Consider the following 14682-nt stretch of genomic DNA (forward strand, 5'->3'; position numbering starts at 1 on the left):
CCACTGAAAAGTCTGGCCCCATCCCCCTGACACCCTCTCTTCAGATATTTGTAGGCATTGGTAAGATCCCTCTGGGTGACCCTGCTGAGCAGGGAGGTCGGACTAGATGATCTCCACAGGTCCCTTCCAACTTTCCTGAATCTATGATTCTTTGATTCTTGTACTGGGGAGCCCAGAACTGGACACAGGGCTCCAGATGTGGCCTCACCAGGGCTGAGTAGAGGGCAGGATCACCTCTCTTGACCTGCTGGCAGTACCCCAGGATACCATCAGCCTTCCTGGCCACAAGAGCTCATTACTGGCTCAGGGATAAAATGGAACCGAGGTTGGCTGCTGTGGAGACTAAATGCAGAGGCTAAGGACTGCATTTCTGGAGCCGCCAATGGAGGCTTCATCCCTGTTTGGAAAGTACATTCACCAAGTACATTCCTGAGACCTGCATTTTTGGGGTCCAAAAGCAAGGCCAAGTCCTGTGCTTTGAGGGGCTACAAACAGAGGTACAATGAGGAGGAGGTTGTGAGAGACGGTGTCAAAAGCCCTGCTAAAGTCAAGGTACACAATGTCCACTGCTCTCCCCTCAGCTACCCAGCCAGTCATCCCACCACAGAAGGCTGTCAGATGGGTTAAGCAGGATTCCTCCTTGCTGAATCCATGCTGGCTATTCCTGATCACCTTCTTTTCCTCCACTTCCTTAGAGATGACATCCAGGAGGAGCTGTCCCATCACCTTTCCAGGGATGGAGGTGAGGCTGACTGACTTGTAGTTTCCTGAATCCTCCTTCTTGCCCTTTTGGAGACTGCAGTGACATTGGCTTTCTTCCAGTCCTCAGGCACCTCTCCCGTTCTCCATGGCCTTTCCAAGGTGGTGGAGTGTGGCCTTGCAGTGACATCCACCAGCTCCCTCAGCACTTGTGGGTGCATCCCATTGGGGCCCATGGATTTGTGGGTGTCCAGTTTGCCTAAATGATCTCTATCCTGATCTTCCTCAACCAAGGGAAAGTCTTCCTTTCTCCAGACTTTCTCCCTTGTCTCCAGGCTCTGAGATTCCTGAGAGCTGCCCTTAGCAGTAAAGACTGCATTACAGACGTAAAGGCAGCATTCAGGAACTGCCTTCTCTGTATCCTTCATCACCAGGGCCCCCACACCATTCAGCAACGACCCCACATTTTCCCTTCTCTTCCTTTTGCTACTGATGCCTTGGAAGAAGCCCTTCCTGTCGTCCTTGACATCACTTGCCAGATTTAATTTCACATAGCCTTTAGCCTTCCTCGCCACATCCCTGCATACTCTGATAGACTTCCTATATTCCTCCCAAGTGGCCTGTCCCTTCTTCCACATCCTGTCTACTTCCTTCTTCTGCTGGAGTTTTGACAGGAGATCCTTCCACATCCCTGCAGGTTGCCTGCTCCCTTTGCTTGACTTTTTCCTCATAGGGACGCACTGCTCTTGAGCTTGGAGGAAGTGACACTTGAATATTAATCAGCTCTTTTGGACCTCCCTTCCTTCTAGGGCCCTGACCCATGGGATTCCTCCAAGGAGGTCCCTGAAGAGGCCAAAGCTTGCTCTCCTGAAGTCCAGAGTTGAGATCCTACTTATTGCCTGGCTTCCTTCTTGCAGGACCCTGAACTCCACCATCTCATGGTCACTGCAGCCAAGGCTGCTCCCAACCTTCACATCTCCATCCAGTTCTTCTTTTTTTGCATACTACAAAGTCCAGCAGAATACATCTCTTCCTTGACTCCTCCACCACCTGTGTCAAAAAGTTATCATCAGTGCTCTGCAGGAGCCTCTTGGACACTCTCTGCCCAGCTGTGTTGTCCTTCCAGCAGATATCAGGGTGGTTGAAATCCCCCATGAGAACCAGAACCTGTGATGGTGAGCCTACTTCCAGCTGTCTGTAGGAGGCCTCATTGACTTCCTCTTCCTGACCAGGTGGCCTGTAGCCACAAGAGCATCCCCAATATTTGGCTGCCCATAGGCTCTCAACTCGCTCATCATCCTAAACAGAACTCCTGTGGTAAAGAGCTCCTCAGCGACATGGCCAGAGCACAGAGTAAGGGTGAGCAGTTGCCTCAGATGGCCCAGGCAGCAGCAAAGATGCAACAAGTCTCCAAATCTCTTTCTCTGCCCCACAACTTATTCACACCACTGTACTCTGCAGAGACAGGCTCACCCCAACCCCTGTGAAGGGAAACACAGAAAGTCTGATCTTTTTCTCTCTTAATTAGAGCAAAGGCATATTTCACTTCCTCACAAACTGTAATCAAGGATACCAGGGTAAGATCTTGCTAGGTAAAACTCAGAAAATCCTCATCTTCAAAGATGTTCTAGGTATGCTTTTTTCCTATCCTTCCTGTTGCTGAAGTATCCCCACACAAAGACTTCATTCTACGTGAGGCCCAAGACATGAGACATCTTTCTGCTTCCTGGGCTTTGCATGTGATCAGTTGCCCAACTGACTTATCGATGACTTTTTTCAAAGCCTATATGAAAAGAGAGGGGTTTCCTAAAGGTACATATTCCCTTTCACATGCTGAGCAAGCTTGAAAAATAAGCACAGACGTGCTGCCCTGTCGGTTTTGTGCTAACCCCTCTGGGCTCAAGTTGTGTGAACCAGCAAAAGATTCAGGGGTTGTTTCTGGTTTTGTTTTCTTTAATAGAAGACAAGTCCCTCATAAATCACTGCTTCATCTTCCCAGGAAAGCTCAGATGCCCCAGTGCAGGCGGTTTGGCAAATGATGCAGCTCGCCGGTCAGTCCCTTCTATTCCCAGTGCATCCCAGGACTAAATGCCCCTTTGAGCAATGCTATGTCTCTGCCAAATGAACACCTGCAGGGCAGGGGGTGATTGATGGGGCGAGCAGGGAGAGCTTAAATTTTCTAACTGTTCCCAAAGGAGAATTTCACTGGTGGGATGGCGATGAGGTTAGGGATTGAGGGGAAAAGCAGACAGAGGAAAGGATGCAGCTCTGAGGCACTTTGAATGGGTGATAGGAGCAACAGCAATGAACCAGTGATTACAATTTTATTTTGCTCAGGTATTGCTGGATTTCTGCAGTCTGAGTCACAAAACAACACTCCACTTGGCTTTAGGAAAGGCTTATTTATTTCTGCGGAAGTTAAGGCAAAGCAGAATTCCCAAACCCATCTCAGTTCAACACATCCAAAGGTAATCAGTCCCCAAACCGTCGAATGACCCTGCGCTTATGTGAGCAGTGGCCCGGGTGGTTCCTGGGGTCTCTCTGTTGGAGCACTTGCCCCCGTACGATGAGGGGAGAGGGTCACCGCTCAGAGCCAGGGCTGAGGAGTGACGGTGAGCCTTGGAGCCTGAGGCAGGGCCACACTTGGGGCGTGGGGGGTCCCCGGCCCTGCGATGGTGGCAGCCCTCTGTGAGGCGTCAGGGCCCCTGCGGGTCACAGTGCCCCCGGGGTCCCCTTTCCCTCGGGGAGCCAGTGCTGGCTCAGTGGCTCGTGGCTCTCGTGGGAGGAGGTGCTGTTGGAGCAGCGTGTCCATCCAGGGAGTCCTGCCGCGATGGGGGTGCTGCGAGCACTCCGAGGTGGGGCCGGCGCCGCGCTCGCGCCCCGGCTGCCGGCCTGCTGCTGCAGTGACGGGCACCTGCCGGCACCGGTGTTCCTGGCGTGGGAGAGCTGGGCTCACATGCTCGGGGCTGGTGCCAAGCTGCCCAGGGTGGCTCTTCCCCAGGCTGCGGGGAGCCGGCTTTGCCAGCCTCTCCTGCTGCCCCGTGCTCCGGCCAGGAGATGTTTGCCCCGAGCCGCGGCCCATCCCCACGGCTCCTGGGGCAATGCAAACCCTCCGCTGTTTTCCTTGCAGGTTTCTTCACTGGCGTGGGTGCCCGGTCTGGCCCTGCGCGTGGTGAGAATGGTGGCAGTGTGGTCGGGGCCGTCCCTGCGGCCATCACGACCTTCGCCGCCGTGGTGATTTCTCTTCTGGACCAGTTGGAAGATGCTCAGGTGAGGCGGGGGCATCCCACGGGGCTGCACGGGTCTCGAGGGCTCCCGCGGTGCCCCGGCGTCCCTGGGGCCAGGGTGCTGGTGCCCGGTGTCAGCATGGCGGAGCTGCCATGGGGCAGTATGTGCCACGGCTGTTGTGCACGGTGTGTCCCCAGGGCGGCAGAGCAGAGGCCTACCGCCAGCTGGAGAGCGTCTTGTGGGGCGACGAGAGCGACCTGCAGAGCTCTGTCGCAGGCAGAGCCATAGCACTGGCAGCCCAGGACCTGCGCGTGGCCCAGGTGAGCTCCTTCTCACAGAGGCGACCCGGACACGGGCGCCCAGCCCAGCCAGCCCGGGCAGAGGCTTCAGCATGCGCCCGGCGGGGCTCGAGGTGGTGACTTGGAGCTGCCCAGAGAGGCAGCTGTGGGCTGTGTGCAGAAGGGACAGCGGGAGCTGGGCTGTGGGTTGTGCGTCCTGCCCGGCGGCTGAGCGCAGGAGCCAGCTGAGCTGGCCATGCTGCTGCCACACGCCGGCTGCTGTCTTCTAGGACACGACGGCCGCCGTGAGGATGGCGGCGAGTGACGTCCTGGTGGCGCTGGCCCGCTGGCACCTGCATGATGTGGTGTCGGTGCTGCAGGGCCACCTCCAGGCCCTGGAGGAGATGTCGGTGGAGCTGGTCCTCCACACTCTGCACAACCTGGCCATCCGCTACGGTACGGCACATGGGGCCCTGGCTTGAGCCTCCCTGCACCAGGGCTTCCCTGGGGCTGTGGCAGCTCTCCCGTCCCCCTGCCCCGGTGCAGCCCTGTGCCAGGCTGCAGCGTCTCTAGTGACTGAGGCCTCCCACCCCTGCCCTCTCGACAGCCCTGCAGTGCGTGCCCTTCGCGGGAAAGACGCTGGCAGCCCTGCGCGGCGTGCTGAGCACAGCGGGGAGCAGCCGGATGCTGTGCGCCGTCTGTGGCGGTGAGTGCTGGCGCCACGGCAGGGCCGCGGGGAGGGGAAGGGATGGGGACAGAGGTGGGGGTCGGGAAGGGGAGGGGGTGCGTCGCCAGGCTCTCAGGGCACCACGGCTGGGCTGAGCAAGGTGTCGCGCCGGTCAGAGCCTTTGTCACCACCCCGTGTCCCTTGCTGTGCTGCAGTTGTGGAGCAGTGGTGCAGCGGGATCAGCGCATACCTCCGCCAACGGGAGAAATGCGACTTCCCTCACCTGGGGGCCGCCCAGCTCTGCGCCCCTGTTTACTCGCTTGTCTGCTACGCGGGCAGGAGCTGGCAGAGCTGCAAGGAGGAGGAGGTGAGTGCTGCTGCTCTGGCCTGAATGCTGGGGCCAGCCAGCGGGGTGGGCTTGGTGCTGGGAGGAAACACTCCCTGTGCTGGCGAGCCAGCCCATGTGGCCAGGGGTGCCAGGGAAGGGAAAGCCCCATGCGGGAAGGGCCGACTGGTGTCTGGGGCAGGCGAGCACTGGAGGGACCCGTGGCCTCGACATGGCATGTCACCCTGCCTCGCTCAACAGGGCAAGCAGGCCATGCTGAGGGCGATGGCTGTTATGATGGGTGTCCTGCTGCACGCGGAGGAGCACCACCAACATGCCTGGGAGCAGCTTCTCTGGCTGCTGCACCAATACCGAGAAGTCCAGGACCCCTCAGGGGTGACCAGGGTGAGGCATCTTGCGGGGCACGGCGCAGCCAGGGACCAAGCAGGTGCCGCGAGGCATCGGGGAGCTGCGGGGTGCCGGGAGGAGCCAAGGCCCTTCGAGCAGGAACAGGGACTGGGGGCCTGGGGCTCGCGGTGACAGCTGCCCTCTCCCTCTCCTGCTCCCATGCAGAGTCTCAACTATTTCCTGTGGGCCGTGATGGATGTTCAGGCCCAGGTGCCCCGAGCCAAGATTCTGGCTGTCATCGCGGCTGTGCACGAGCAGGTAAGGCCTGACATCACACTGCTGCCCTGGAGCTGCTGCGCAGCCCTGCATGTGCCCAGAGCTCTGGGCTTTGGCCGTGGGTCCATGTCCAGAGCTGCCCACCAGATGAGCGCTGACAGCATGGGTGCTTTTCCATCCCTCTGCCCGCCGATGTGGCTTTCCCTGAAACGTGCCTTGTTCTCGCAGCTCTGCGATGAGATGGAGCCGCCCAGCCCAGGGCACCGAGCAGAGTTGTGCCACTGCATGGTGCTGCAGGGTGAGGAGAGAAGAACCGGCGCCGCGCCGCTGCATCCTGGCAGCTCTCTCACAGGCCTGCCTGTGTGGGAAGATGCTGGTCACTGATACTGAGCGTGATCTCTTCCCCGCAGCCCGAATTTGCCCGGAGGAGACCATCGTGTTCCTGTACTATAAGCTCAGGACCGGGAACAAGGTCGATCGCGTGGCAGCCGTGGAAATGCTGCAAGCTCTTGTCCGCTGTGACGGTCAGTAAGCCGGGCTGGAGAAACATCGTCTCCCCGGAATGCTGCCGCTTCCTCTGATGTGCAGCCTGGCCCCCTTTTCTGTCCCGCTTGTGTGGGGAAAGCTGGGGAGCCGTGTTGAGTTCCTGCGAAAACGGGGGCTCAGCCTCAGCGCCTGCCTCTCCTTGTCTCCTGCAGCCCCCGATGTGAGAGAGAAGCTGCCCCTGTTCACCAAGCTGGTGCAGTCTGTGTGCCACGACCCTGCAGCCCAGGTGAGCTGGTGGGGGCCAGGCTGGGGCAAGGGCAGTTTCCCTGGGGCTTTGGGCCCTTTGGTGCCATGGCTGCAGCCTCGCCGTGCCTGCAGGTGAGGAAGGCAGTGCTGCGTTTCCTCGGGGAGCTGCTGCACTCCAGCGCCCCGGGCTGCTCGGCGTGGGACGTGGTGGGGCACCTCTTCGGCGAGTTCAGCCGGGCCTCGGGCAGACTGGTAAGGGCAGAGCGCGGCACCGGGCCTGCATCCTGTGCCGCCAGGGCCGAGGTCGCCGTGGGGGCACCTCCCCATGGTGTGCACTGTGGGGCCTGGCAAGGGGCACTGACGGGTGTTTCCCACCTCGGTCTCACAGGCAACAGGAAAACTTTCGGTGGTGGAAGTGTGGGAAGAGAGGACTGTTCAGCGCCTCTGCGCCCACGTCCTGGGCTCACTGGACGTATCTGCCGGAGCGGTGGCCAAGGTGAGTTGTCCTCGGCCCATGCACCCCAGCTTAGCCAGAAAAGCTGGGAAGGAGCGAGGCCGAGGGGCTGGGCCGGGGCCAGAGAAGTGGCAGTGACGGGGGACCTGGGATGCAGAGGCGGAAATGGCAGTGTGCCGAATGGGCTGCTTCTTGCCCGCAGCTCCTGTGGCCGAGGCTGCTGCAGTATGTGGTGCCAGCTGAGTATACGGGCATGCTGGTCCCGCTGTGCCGCTGCCTGCGTGCCCTGGCCGAGAGAGCAGAGAGAACAGAGGGCGAGGAAGAGAAGGCGGCGCCCGAGGCCCTGAAGCCTGCAGAGCCAGGTGGGGAGCAGAAAGTCGCAGCACGCTGTGCCAGGCCGGCTGGGGGGGGGGGGGAGGCAGTGCATGTCCCTGCATCCCCTGCCAGCCCCCCACGCAGGAGGGCTGGGGCAGCACAGGGCAGAGCAGTGCCCATTGCTGGGCATGATGGCTGTGCCCCACGAGCCGCTTCCCTGGCTGCTGTGCCCAGCTCTCGCGGGGGTCTGGGGGCTTGTTCCTGCCATGCCAGGCCTGCTTAGCCAGCAGCCATTCAGCACGGCTGTTCAGGCCTGGTGGGGAGGCGGCGCGACCAGGGTGCTGTTCAGCCCTGCACGGGGATGTGGGACGTGGCGCGAGCTGGGCGTCTAACACAGCCTTTCCTTGTGCCTGCAGCCCCTCTGCCGGCTCCCCAAGCCCTGCTGGCTCGTCTGCTGGTGAGTACCGGGGCCCCCGGGGAAGGAGCTTCTGTGGCCGGGGTGAGGGGAGAGCCCGGAGAGATGGTGCTGCAGCTGGTGCTGGGCACCCCGGGAGGAGGAGGCAGGAGCATGGTAGAGGGTGCCTGAGCCTCCCTGCCCGTCGGGGGGCTCCGGCTGCTCCCAGGGGACGGCAGCGCCCAGCCAAAGCCATCGTCCGCCTGCTGCTGGCCAGGGCAGCGCTGCCCTCCCTGCCTGCCTGCCCGCGGGGCAGCCGTGGCTCCTGGGGCAGGCACCAGTGTGTCTCTCTCTCCCACCCCGGCCTAGGTGGTGGCAGCTGTGGCTCCACACACAGGCGGTGGCCATGGAGCCGCAGCCCTGCAGCTGCTGCAGGTGCTCTGTGGCACGATCCACAGAGCCGTGGGGGCGAACTGGGCCACAGAGATCCCCCTGCTGCTGCAGCACCTGGCAGGTAAAGTGCGGGCGGGAGGCGGAGGCTGGGGGCCAAAGGCGCAGCAGAATGCCTGCAGCTCCCCAGCCTGGCAGGCAACGGTGCCACGTTTGCCAGCACTCATCAGCCCACTGGGCTGAGGCTTTGGGGCTTCGGGCTGCAAAGCAGCTGCCCGGGCTCTGCTGCCGCATTTGCTGGAGTAACGGTGAGGGTTTTGCTTCCATGGGCTTTGCAGGAACAACCGCCGGCTTCCTGGACAGGGCCGAGTGGGACAGCCTCCTGCTGAAGGTACAGCGTCCCTGTGGGGCCCAGCTGCATGGGGCAGACAGGGGCGGGACAAGTGGTGCAGGAAGCTGGGGGCTGGGGAAGAGCCAGAGGCAGGCTGCCAGAGGGGCGGGTGGCAGACAGGCTGTCGGGAGGGGGAGCTCTGCCCCGACGGTCTCCGGGGCCGCTTGGCTGTGCCAAAGGCCCTGGCCGAGGCGGGGGGGGGGGTGTTTGCTTCACCTCCCGCTGCACCCCAGTTCCTGCGAGCGTCGCTGGAGGTCATCGCCAGCGAGGCCTGGACCGTGGAGCTGAGCCGGGAGCTGAGCCGGCAGCTGGGTGGCTCTCCCCGCCTGTCCTGGGAGAAGGTCTGTGCCCTGGCGGCGGCGCGCCCCGAGGGCTGCAGCGGCAGAGCCTGGGAGGCTCAGGCCGGGGCGAGGGCTGGCGGCGGTGATCTGCCACAGCTCACCGTGGCCGGGGCCCGGCCTCTCCTCTTGCAGCGGTTCCTCTACAAGGCTCTCGGCACGGCCCTGGCAGCTTGTGGGTGTCTGCGCCACGTGCGAGAGCAGACCCTGCAACATCTGGAAGCAACCAACTTCCTGGAGCTGTGGGAGGCACAGGTGAGGTTTCTTCCTGGCGCCCTGCTTTCCCGCGAGTCCTCTGCGTGTCCCTGGAGCAGAGGGACTCTGCGTGCCCTGCTCCAGCCCTTACTCGTGTACTGTTTGCAGCCGTTTCCCTGGGGAAAGGTCCTGCCTGGCCGATGGAGCTAGCCAGGCCTGGGGGGTGGGCTTGGAGCAACTCCCCATTTCTGCTCTGTTGCAGGGAATCGTTTCGGTTGTGTCCCGCTGCGCCGAGAGCCACTTCCAGCTGGCATTGTCCTCAGTGCAGCAATTCACGGGGACCTTGAAACACCGGAAGGTAAAGGTCCGGGGTGTCACTGTGGGGAGCTGCCGGGAGGTCAGGCGCGGGGCAGCTCCTGCTGCAGGAGCGCACAGAGCCCCGGGCACAGCGGGGCTGCGGGCTGACATCTCAGCTCTTCTCCGGCGACCCGCAGCAGAGCCACGCACTGAGGAACCGCGCTGCTCGTGCGACGCTCATGGTGATCTACGGCCGGATGGCGCTGCGCGCCCCCAGGGAGCAGCTGCTCACCCACGTGGAGAGAGACATCGTGGGGAACGTCCTGCAGCTCTACCGAGAGGGCTGCCAGGTGGGTGCTCAGGGTGTGGGGCAGAGCCAGACGGGGGCCTCCTCGCCCTTCCCATGCGCTCGCCCTGCTGCCCTGGGGCAGGGACTGTGGGGTCTTTCCGGCCAGGACAGCTGCTTCCCTCCACCTGAGAGGCTTATTCCTGGGAGGGCAGAGAGGTCTCCTTGCTGGGGCACAGGTGCCAAGCTGGGGTCTGTGGGGCTCCCCAGCGTTCTCTGCAGTGTCCTCCTCCCTGTGCTGTATGTGGAGGCAGATTCCCCCCGGCCCTGCTGCTCTTTCTGCCCTCGGCAAAGCTCAAAGCCTGTTTTTCTCCCCTGGCATCAGGACGCGCAGCTGAAGCTCTCCCTGGTGCAGAGCGTAACTGAGATCAGCCTTGCCATCCAGGCTGCAGACGCCGGCCCCAGGTTCGAGCTGTGCTGCAAGCGGGAGCTTCTGCAGATGCTGCTGGTGAGTGCCCAGAGCTGGGGCTGTCACCTGGGGAGTTTTAGGCTCTGCAGTGGGGTGAGTGGGGTTTGTGGGGAGTCCTGAGGCAGGGAGCAGCCACCTCATCCTGCGGGGCCGGTGCCTGTAGGGTCTGGCAGCAGAGCCCCTGGCCGGGGCGGGCAGGAGGGCTCTCCTGTGCCCCTGCCCGCTGCCCACCTTGCACGTGTCTCCCTGTGCCTTGCAGGAGGTGATGCAGGAGGAGCCCCAGGAGTCCCCAGTGCAGCCCCGGGCCCTCATGGCTGTGGAGCAGTTGAGGTAGGGTCTATCCCGGGGCTGCGGCAGTTGCTGCGTGTTGCAGCACAGCTGGCGGCTCTGGCTGGGGCTGCAGACGTTGAATTTGGGGCTGTCGATGGGGCCAAAGGCAGTTGTCCTTTGCCTCGCTCTGGAGAGTGCGAGTGAGCCTCCTCTCAGGCTTCTCTAACTTGTTTCTCCTGGCAGCAAGCTGAAGCCCCGTCTGAGCAGGGAGGAAAAATGCAGCCTCCTGGCTCAGTGCTGCCGGGGCGTCGTGTGCCTCCGTCACCCAGAGCAGATGGAGGCGAGAGGGGAGGCGGCAGCGGCTGCTCCAGTGGCACCGGTAGGCACCGGCCCCTCTGGGCCGCCCCTCAGTGGGGCTCAGCTCCGGGCACCCCGCGCTGCAGCAGCCGCTGGCTGTGCTGGCGTTCCCATGGGGTGCCCGGCCTCAACCCCACTTTCTGGTGCCAGGGTGTGCAGGCGCCATCCCTGCGGGCGCTGGGCCAGCTCATGAGAACCCTTCTGCGGGAAGAGCCGGCCCCCATCTGCTTCGAGGACGTGGTACAGGTGAGAGTCCCCAGACGCAGCTGCGAGCGAGGGGCGCAGCACAAGCCAGTGCTGCCAGCAGTGAGACCCCGAAGTGAGGAGGTCCCTGTGGGAAAGGGGCTCCCTGCCCAGGAAGGCAGGGTGCCGGCGAGGGGTGCAGGGCAGAAGGACACCCACGGTGAGACATGTCTGCCCGTGCCAGGTCCTGCGGCACTGGCTCGCCTCAGCCGAGGAGTGCGAGCGGGAGAGGGCCCTGCAGGTGTGCGTTCAGCTGCTGGGTGCTCATGAGGAGCAACGCGAGCATGGGGTGAGCGGGGACCCCATGCACAGGGAGCTCTGCGTGGGGGGGGGTGCGTGCCGGATTTCGGGTCCCCTGGGGCTGTGGGGCGGCCCCTTGTTCCCCCCCAGCTCGGCCACGGCTTGGGGGGCAGCACGGCTGGGAGAGGGCGAGCAGCCGCAGGGCTGCCGGTGACCTCTTCGCCTGCCTCTTGCTCCCACAGCGAGGCCGCGCCTGCGAGCAGTTCGGCTCCCTGGCGGGACTACTGGGGCCTCTGACCTGTGATGCCTCAGCTGCGTCCCGCTGGCGGGCAGCCACCTGCCTCGGCCACCTGCTCCAAATCGGAGGTGAGGAGAGCGGGCAGAGCGGTCCCCGCTGCTGTCTCAGGGCTGCACGTCGTCCCTACGCCAGGGACTGTCCCCCTCCACGGCCGGCCCCTCGCCTAGCTCACAAACCTGCTGTGCCACCTTGGGGGACCCTGCCTTCACGTGGCCTTCGCTGCCCTCCCTCGGGTCCTCCCCTTGCTGCCTGCGGGGCCGCATGTTGGCTCCCCACCATGACTCCCTTCTCCTGGCTCCAGCTGAGACCACGGACGTGGCGCCATGCACTAACGAGATCGGGTACCTGCGGGAGAGGCTCAACGCCGTCGCCCCCGACTCTCTGCTGGCCACCTCCACCAACATCGCAAAGGTAATGAGCCCCCGAAAAGTGGGCTGGGGGTCATGGTGTGTGCGCTTGCACGTGTGTGTGAGAGTGCTGCTGTCAGGGTGTGCGTTTTGCATCTGAGCCACTTGTGATGAGATCGCTTGTGTTTCTGATTTCTCCCCAGCTGGTTTGCAAGCATGTCCCCCAGGGCCAGGCTGCAGACTTCATGGACACTGTCATGGAGAGCCTGCAGTGCACCAGGCCCGTGCGCGCGTGGGCTGCTGGGCGGTGGGCACTCACCTTCCTGGGGGACTGCGGAGAGCAAATATTCCAGGAGGAGGTGGGAGAGGCATTCTTTGTGCTCACCCTTGTCTGCTTTCGGCTGTTGGCCCCCAAGGATGTGCTGAGCTGTTCTTTGTCGCCTTCCTCCTTTCAGGTACCTGAACTCGTCACCATCCTCTGCACCTGCCTGCAGAGCACCCAGCAGAGCACCCGCAGGTGCTTTGTGCTGCGAGCGATGTTCATCCTGGCCCGCTGCCACCAGGAACCGGTGATTGACAGTCTCCTCCAGAGGTGTCTGCCCATGGACAGGTCTCTGCGCTTGCCCTCCCCTCTGCTGTCACACCCAGTGTTTGGCCTCTCATGAGGTCATTGCAGGTTCCCGAGGATGCGGGCTCACGGGTGAGTGTCTGTTCCCTTGCAGCAACACAGTGGAAGTGTGGAGGAGCCTAGGGAGAAGCGCTCTGGGATACCCAATCCTGGAGCGCTTAACTGAAAAGTTAAGGGCAGCCGGAGACAGCAGCCAGGGGAGCGAGTGCTGCGCTCGGGAGCTGGGCAGCAGCCAGGCTGCCCTGGAGCCTCACACGGTACGGTCAGCTGCAGCGGCATTAGCGCTGCTTTGCACCTGCTTTCCAACCGGTGCTTTAGTGCGAGGGGGTTTTGTGCTCTTTGCGAGCACCTGTGGTGCCTCGCGGATGCTGTGCTGGGACAGTGGCAGCGTTAGTGGTGTGGGGAACTGGGACAGTTGCCAGTGCTGGGCCGCAAGGCTGTCGCTGCAGTGAGAAGCGGAGACAGTAAGAGCTGCCCCAGCCATCAGGGGGACGTGGGCAGTGGGACAAGCCCTGGTTTTACCATGCGATTGCTGGCTGAATTTTTCTGTAGATCATCCGCGCCCTCTGTGAGATGGTGTCAGTGCTGCAGAGCGAGGGGCTGGTCCAGCACCTGCTTCCTGACCTGCTTCCCAGCCTCCTGGGGCAGGTCAGTGAGACGCTGCGGGAGGAGATGGAACCGTCCCTCAGGGAGCCCGAGAGCTCCGACACGTCAGGCAGGTAAGGAGCGGCAGGGGCAGGGGGCAGGCTGGCCTGTGCCTGCGGGCTTTGCTCAGGCGATCTGTGGCTGACTGTCCCGCTGGCGCTGGGCTGCCTCTGTGGGGAGAGGGGACTGGTCACTGCAGGGCAGCACCTGGGGATATGGCCGCAGTGTGGCTGTTGCTGCCCGTAGGCCCCGTGTTGCAGCAGGGGGCCATCATGGGGCTCTGCTGACGGGCAATCTTTCCTCAGACTACTGCGCCTGGCACTTTCTTTGGGTTTTTCTGCAGGCTGTTTGTGGAGGTGCTGGAGCTGGTGCTCTCCAAGTGCCTGGAGGAGCGGTGGCTTCGGCTGCTCCGGGAGCAGGGAGCATGGGCGTCCCTGGCCGAGCCCCAGGCTCACAGCGCTGGCGTGTGTCTTCTGGCGAGGTGAGAGCCCCCAGGTGTCCTGCCCCATCACGGGGCCTGCACCTGGGGAAAGGGCTGCCGGGGGCTTCCTGTGCTCCCAGCAGTTCTGCTGAGGTGCAGAGCGGCGTCCGCGTCGCAGTGGGAGAAGCTGGGAGTCGCGGCCCGCGGCCAGCCCGCGTGCCGGTGCCTCACCAGCCTGCTGGTGCTGTGTGCACAGCGTGCTGCTCCGCGCGGAGCTTGTCCCACCGCGCCTGCTGCAGAACCTCTCCACCTGGCTGGACTCGTGCTCAGCAAACCTGCGGCTCACGGCCACAGCTTTCTTTGCTGAGGTGAGGCAGCGGTGGGGCAGGGGTTTGGGGGGGGGTTCCTATGCCTGTCTCGCCCGGCATGAATCACAGCCAATGCGAGTGGCCCCGTTGCTCGATTGCAGCTGATGAAGGACCGGCTAGTGGAGGAGAGAAAGCTGCTGAAGCCCCTCTTAGAGGCTTTTGCGGCGAGGGCGCGCGACCCCGTCAGCGCCGTGCAGCAGATGGCAATGAGAGGCCTGGGCAACGCGGCAAGCGGAGCACCGGTGAAGGTGAGGCTGACTTTGCTGGGCTCTGAGCACAGCCCGAGCTCGAGAGCCTCCCAGGGCCCCTCGAGGAGCCGGAGAGAGGAGCAGAGGCCGTCACGGGGCCCTGTGGAGGTGGCACTCCTCGCTCCCGTGCCAGCAAGGCGGCAGAGGGCTGCTGGGTGCCGGTGGGGGCTCCCGGGCTGGGGTCTGCTCTGGGCTGGCTGTGGGAAGCGCTGGCCTGGGCGCCGAGGCGCAGAGCTGCAGCAAGAGGCAGCAGCAGCGAGTGGCTCATGCGCCCATCGCTCTGCAGCTGCAGAGGCACGGGGCAGCCGTGGTGGCAGTGCTACGCGGGGGCCTGGAGGACGGGGCCAGCGTGGAGGTGGCAGCCGAGAGCCTGCTGGCGCTGGCGAAAGTGCTAGGGCCGCTGGTGGCCAGGGCCATAGGCTCGGCCTTTGAAGAGGTCACCAGGTCCAGCCGAGCCTTCTGGGGAGCGGTGAGTGGAGCTGCTAGCTCTCGTTCGGGGCAGGAGCTGTCGTGGGGGCGCATCCCCCACGGGCAG

General features: G+C 63.2%; 1 protein-coding gene across 1 annotated transcript; it reads left to right on the forward strand.

The window, feature by feature from the left end:
• The first annotated feature begins 3529 nt into the window (after positions 1-3529).
• LOC134140132 (maestro heat-like repeat-containing protein family member 2B) lies at positions 3530-14004 on the forward strand. Its single transcript, XM_062574997.1, has 34 exons — positions 3530-3554; positions 3830-3969; positions 4125-4247; positions 4496-4661; positions 4813-4911; positions 5088-5194; positions 5459-5602; positions 5771-5863; positions 6050-6119; positions 6232-6345; positions 6520-6593; positions 6686-6805; positions 6942-7049; positions 7210-7369; positions 7739-7893; positions 8086-8230; positions 8445-8497; positions 8731-9090; positions 9293-9388; positions 9525-9677; positions 9999-10121; positions 10342-10412; positions 10596-10731; positions 10860-10955; positions 11137-11241; positions 11435-11558; positions 11792-11901; positions 12041-12196; positions 12293-12447; positions 12560-12722; positions 13018-13184; positions 13454-13591; positions 13788-13910; positions 14001-14004. Exons 1-34 carry the CDS (start codon positions 3530-3532, stop codon positions 14002-14004), a joined length of 4176 nt encoding a protein of 1391 aa, XP_062430981.1.
• Positions 14005-14682: the final 678 nt, after the last annotated feature.

Source organism: Rhea pennata, chromosome 4 (assembly GCF_028389875.1).
Source record: "Rhea pennata isolate bPtePen1 chromosome 4, bPtePen1.pri, whole genome shotgun sequence".
Lineage (NCBI taxonomy): Eukaryota > Metazoa > Chordata > Aves > Rheiformes > Rheidae > Rhea > Rhea pennata.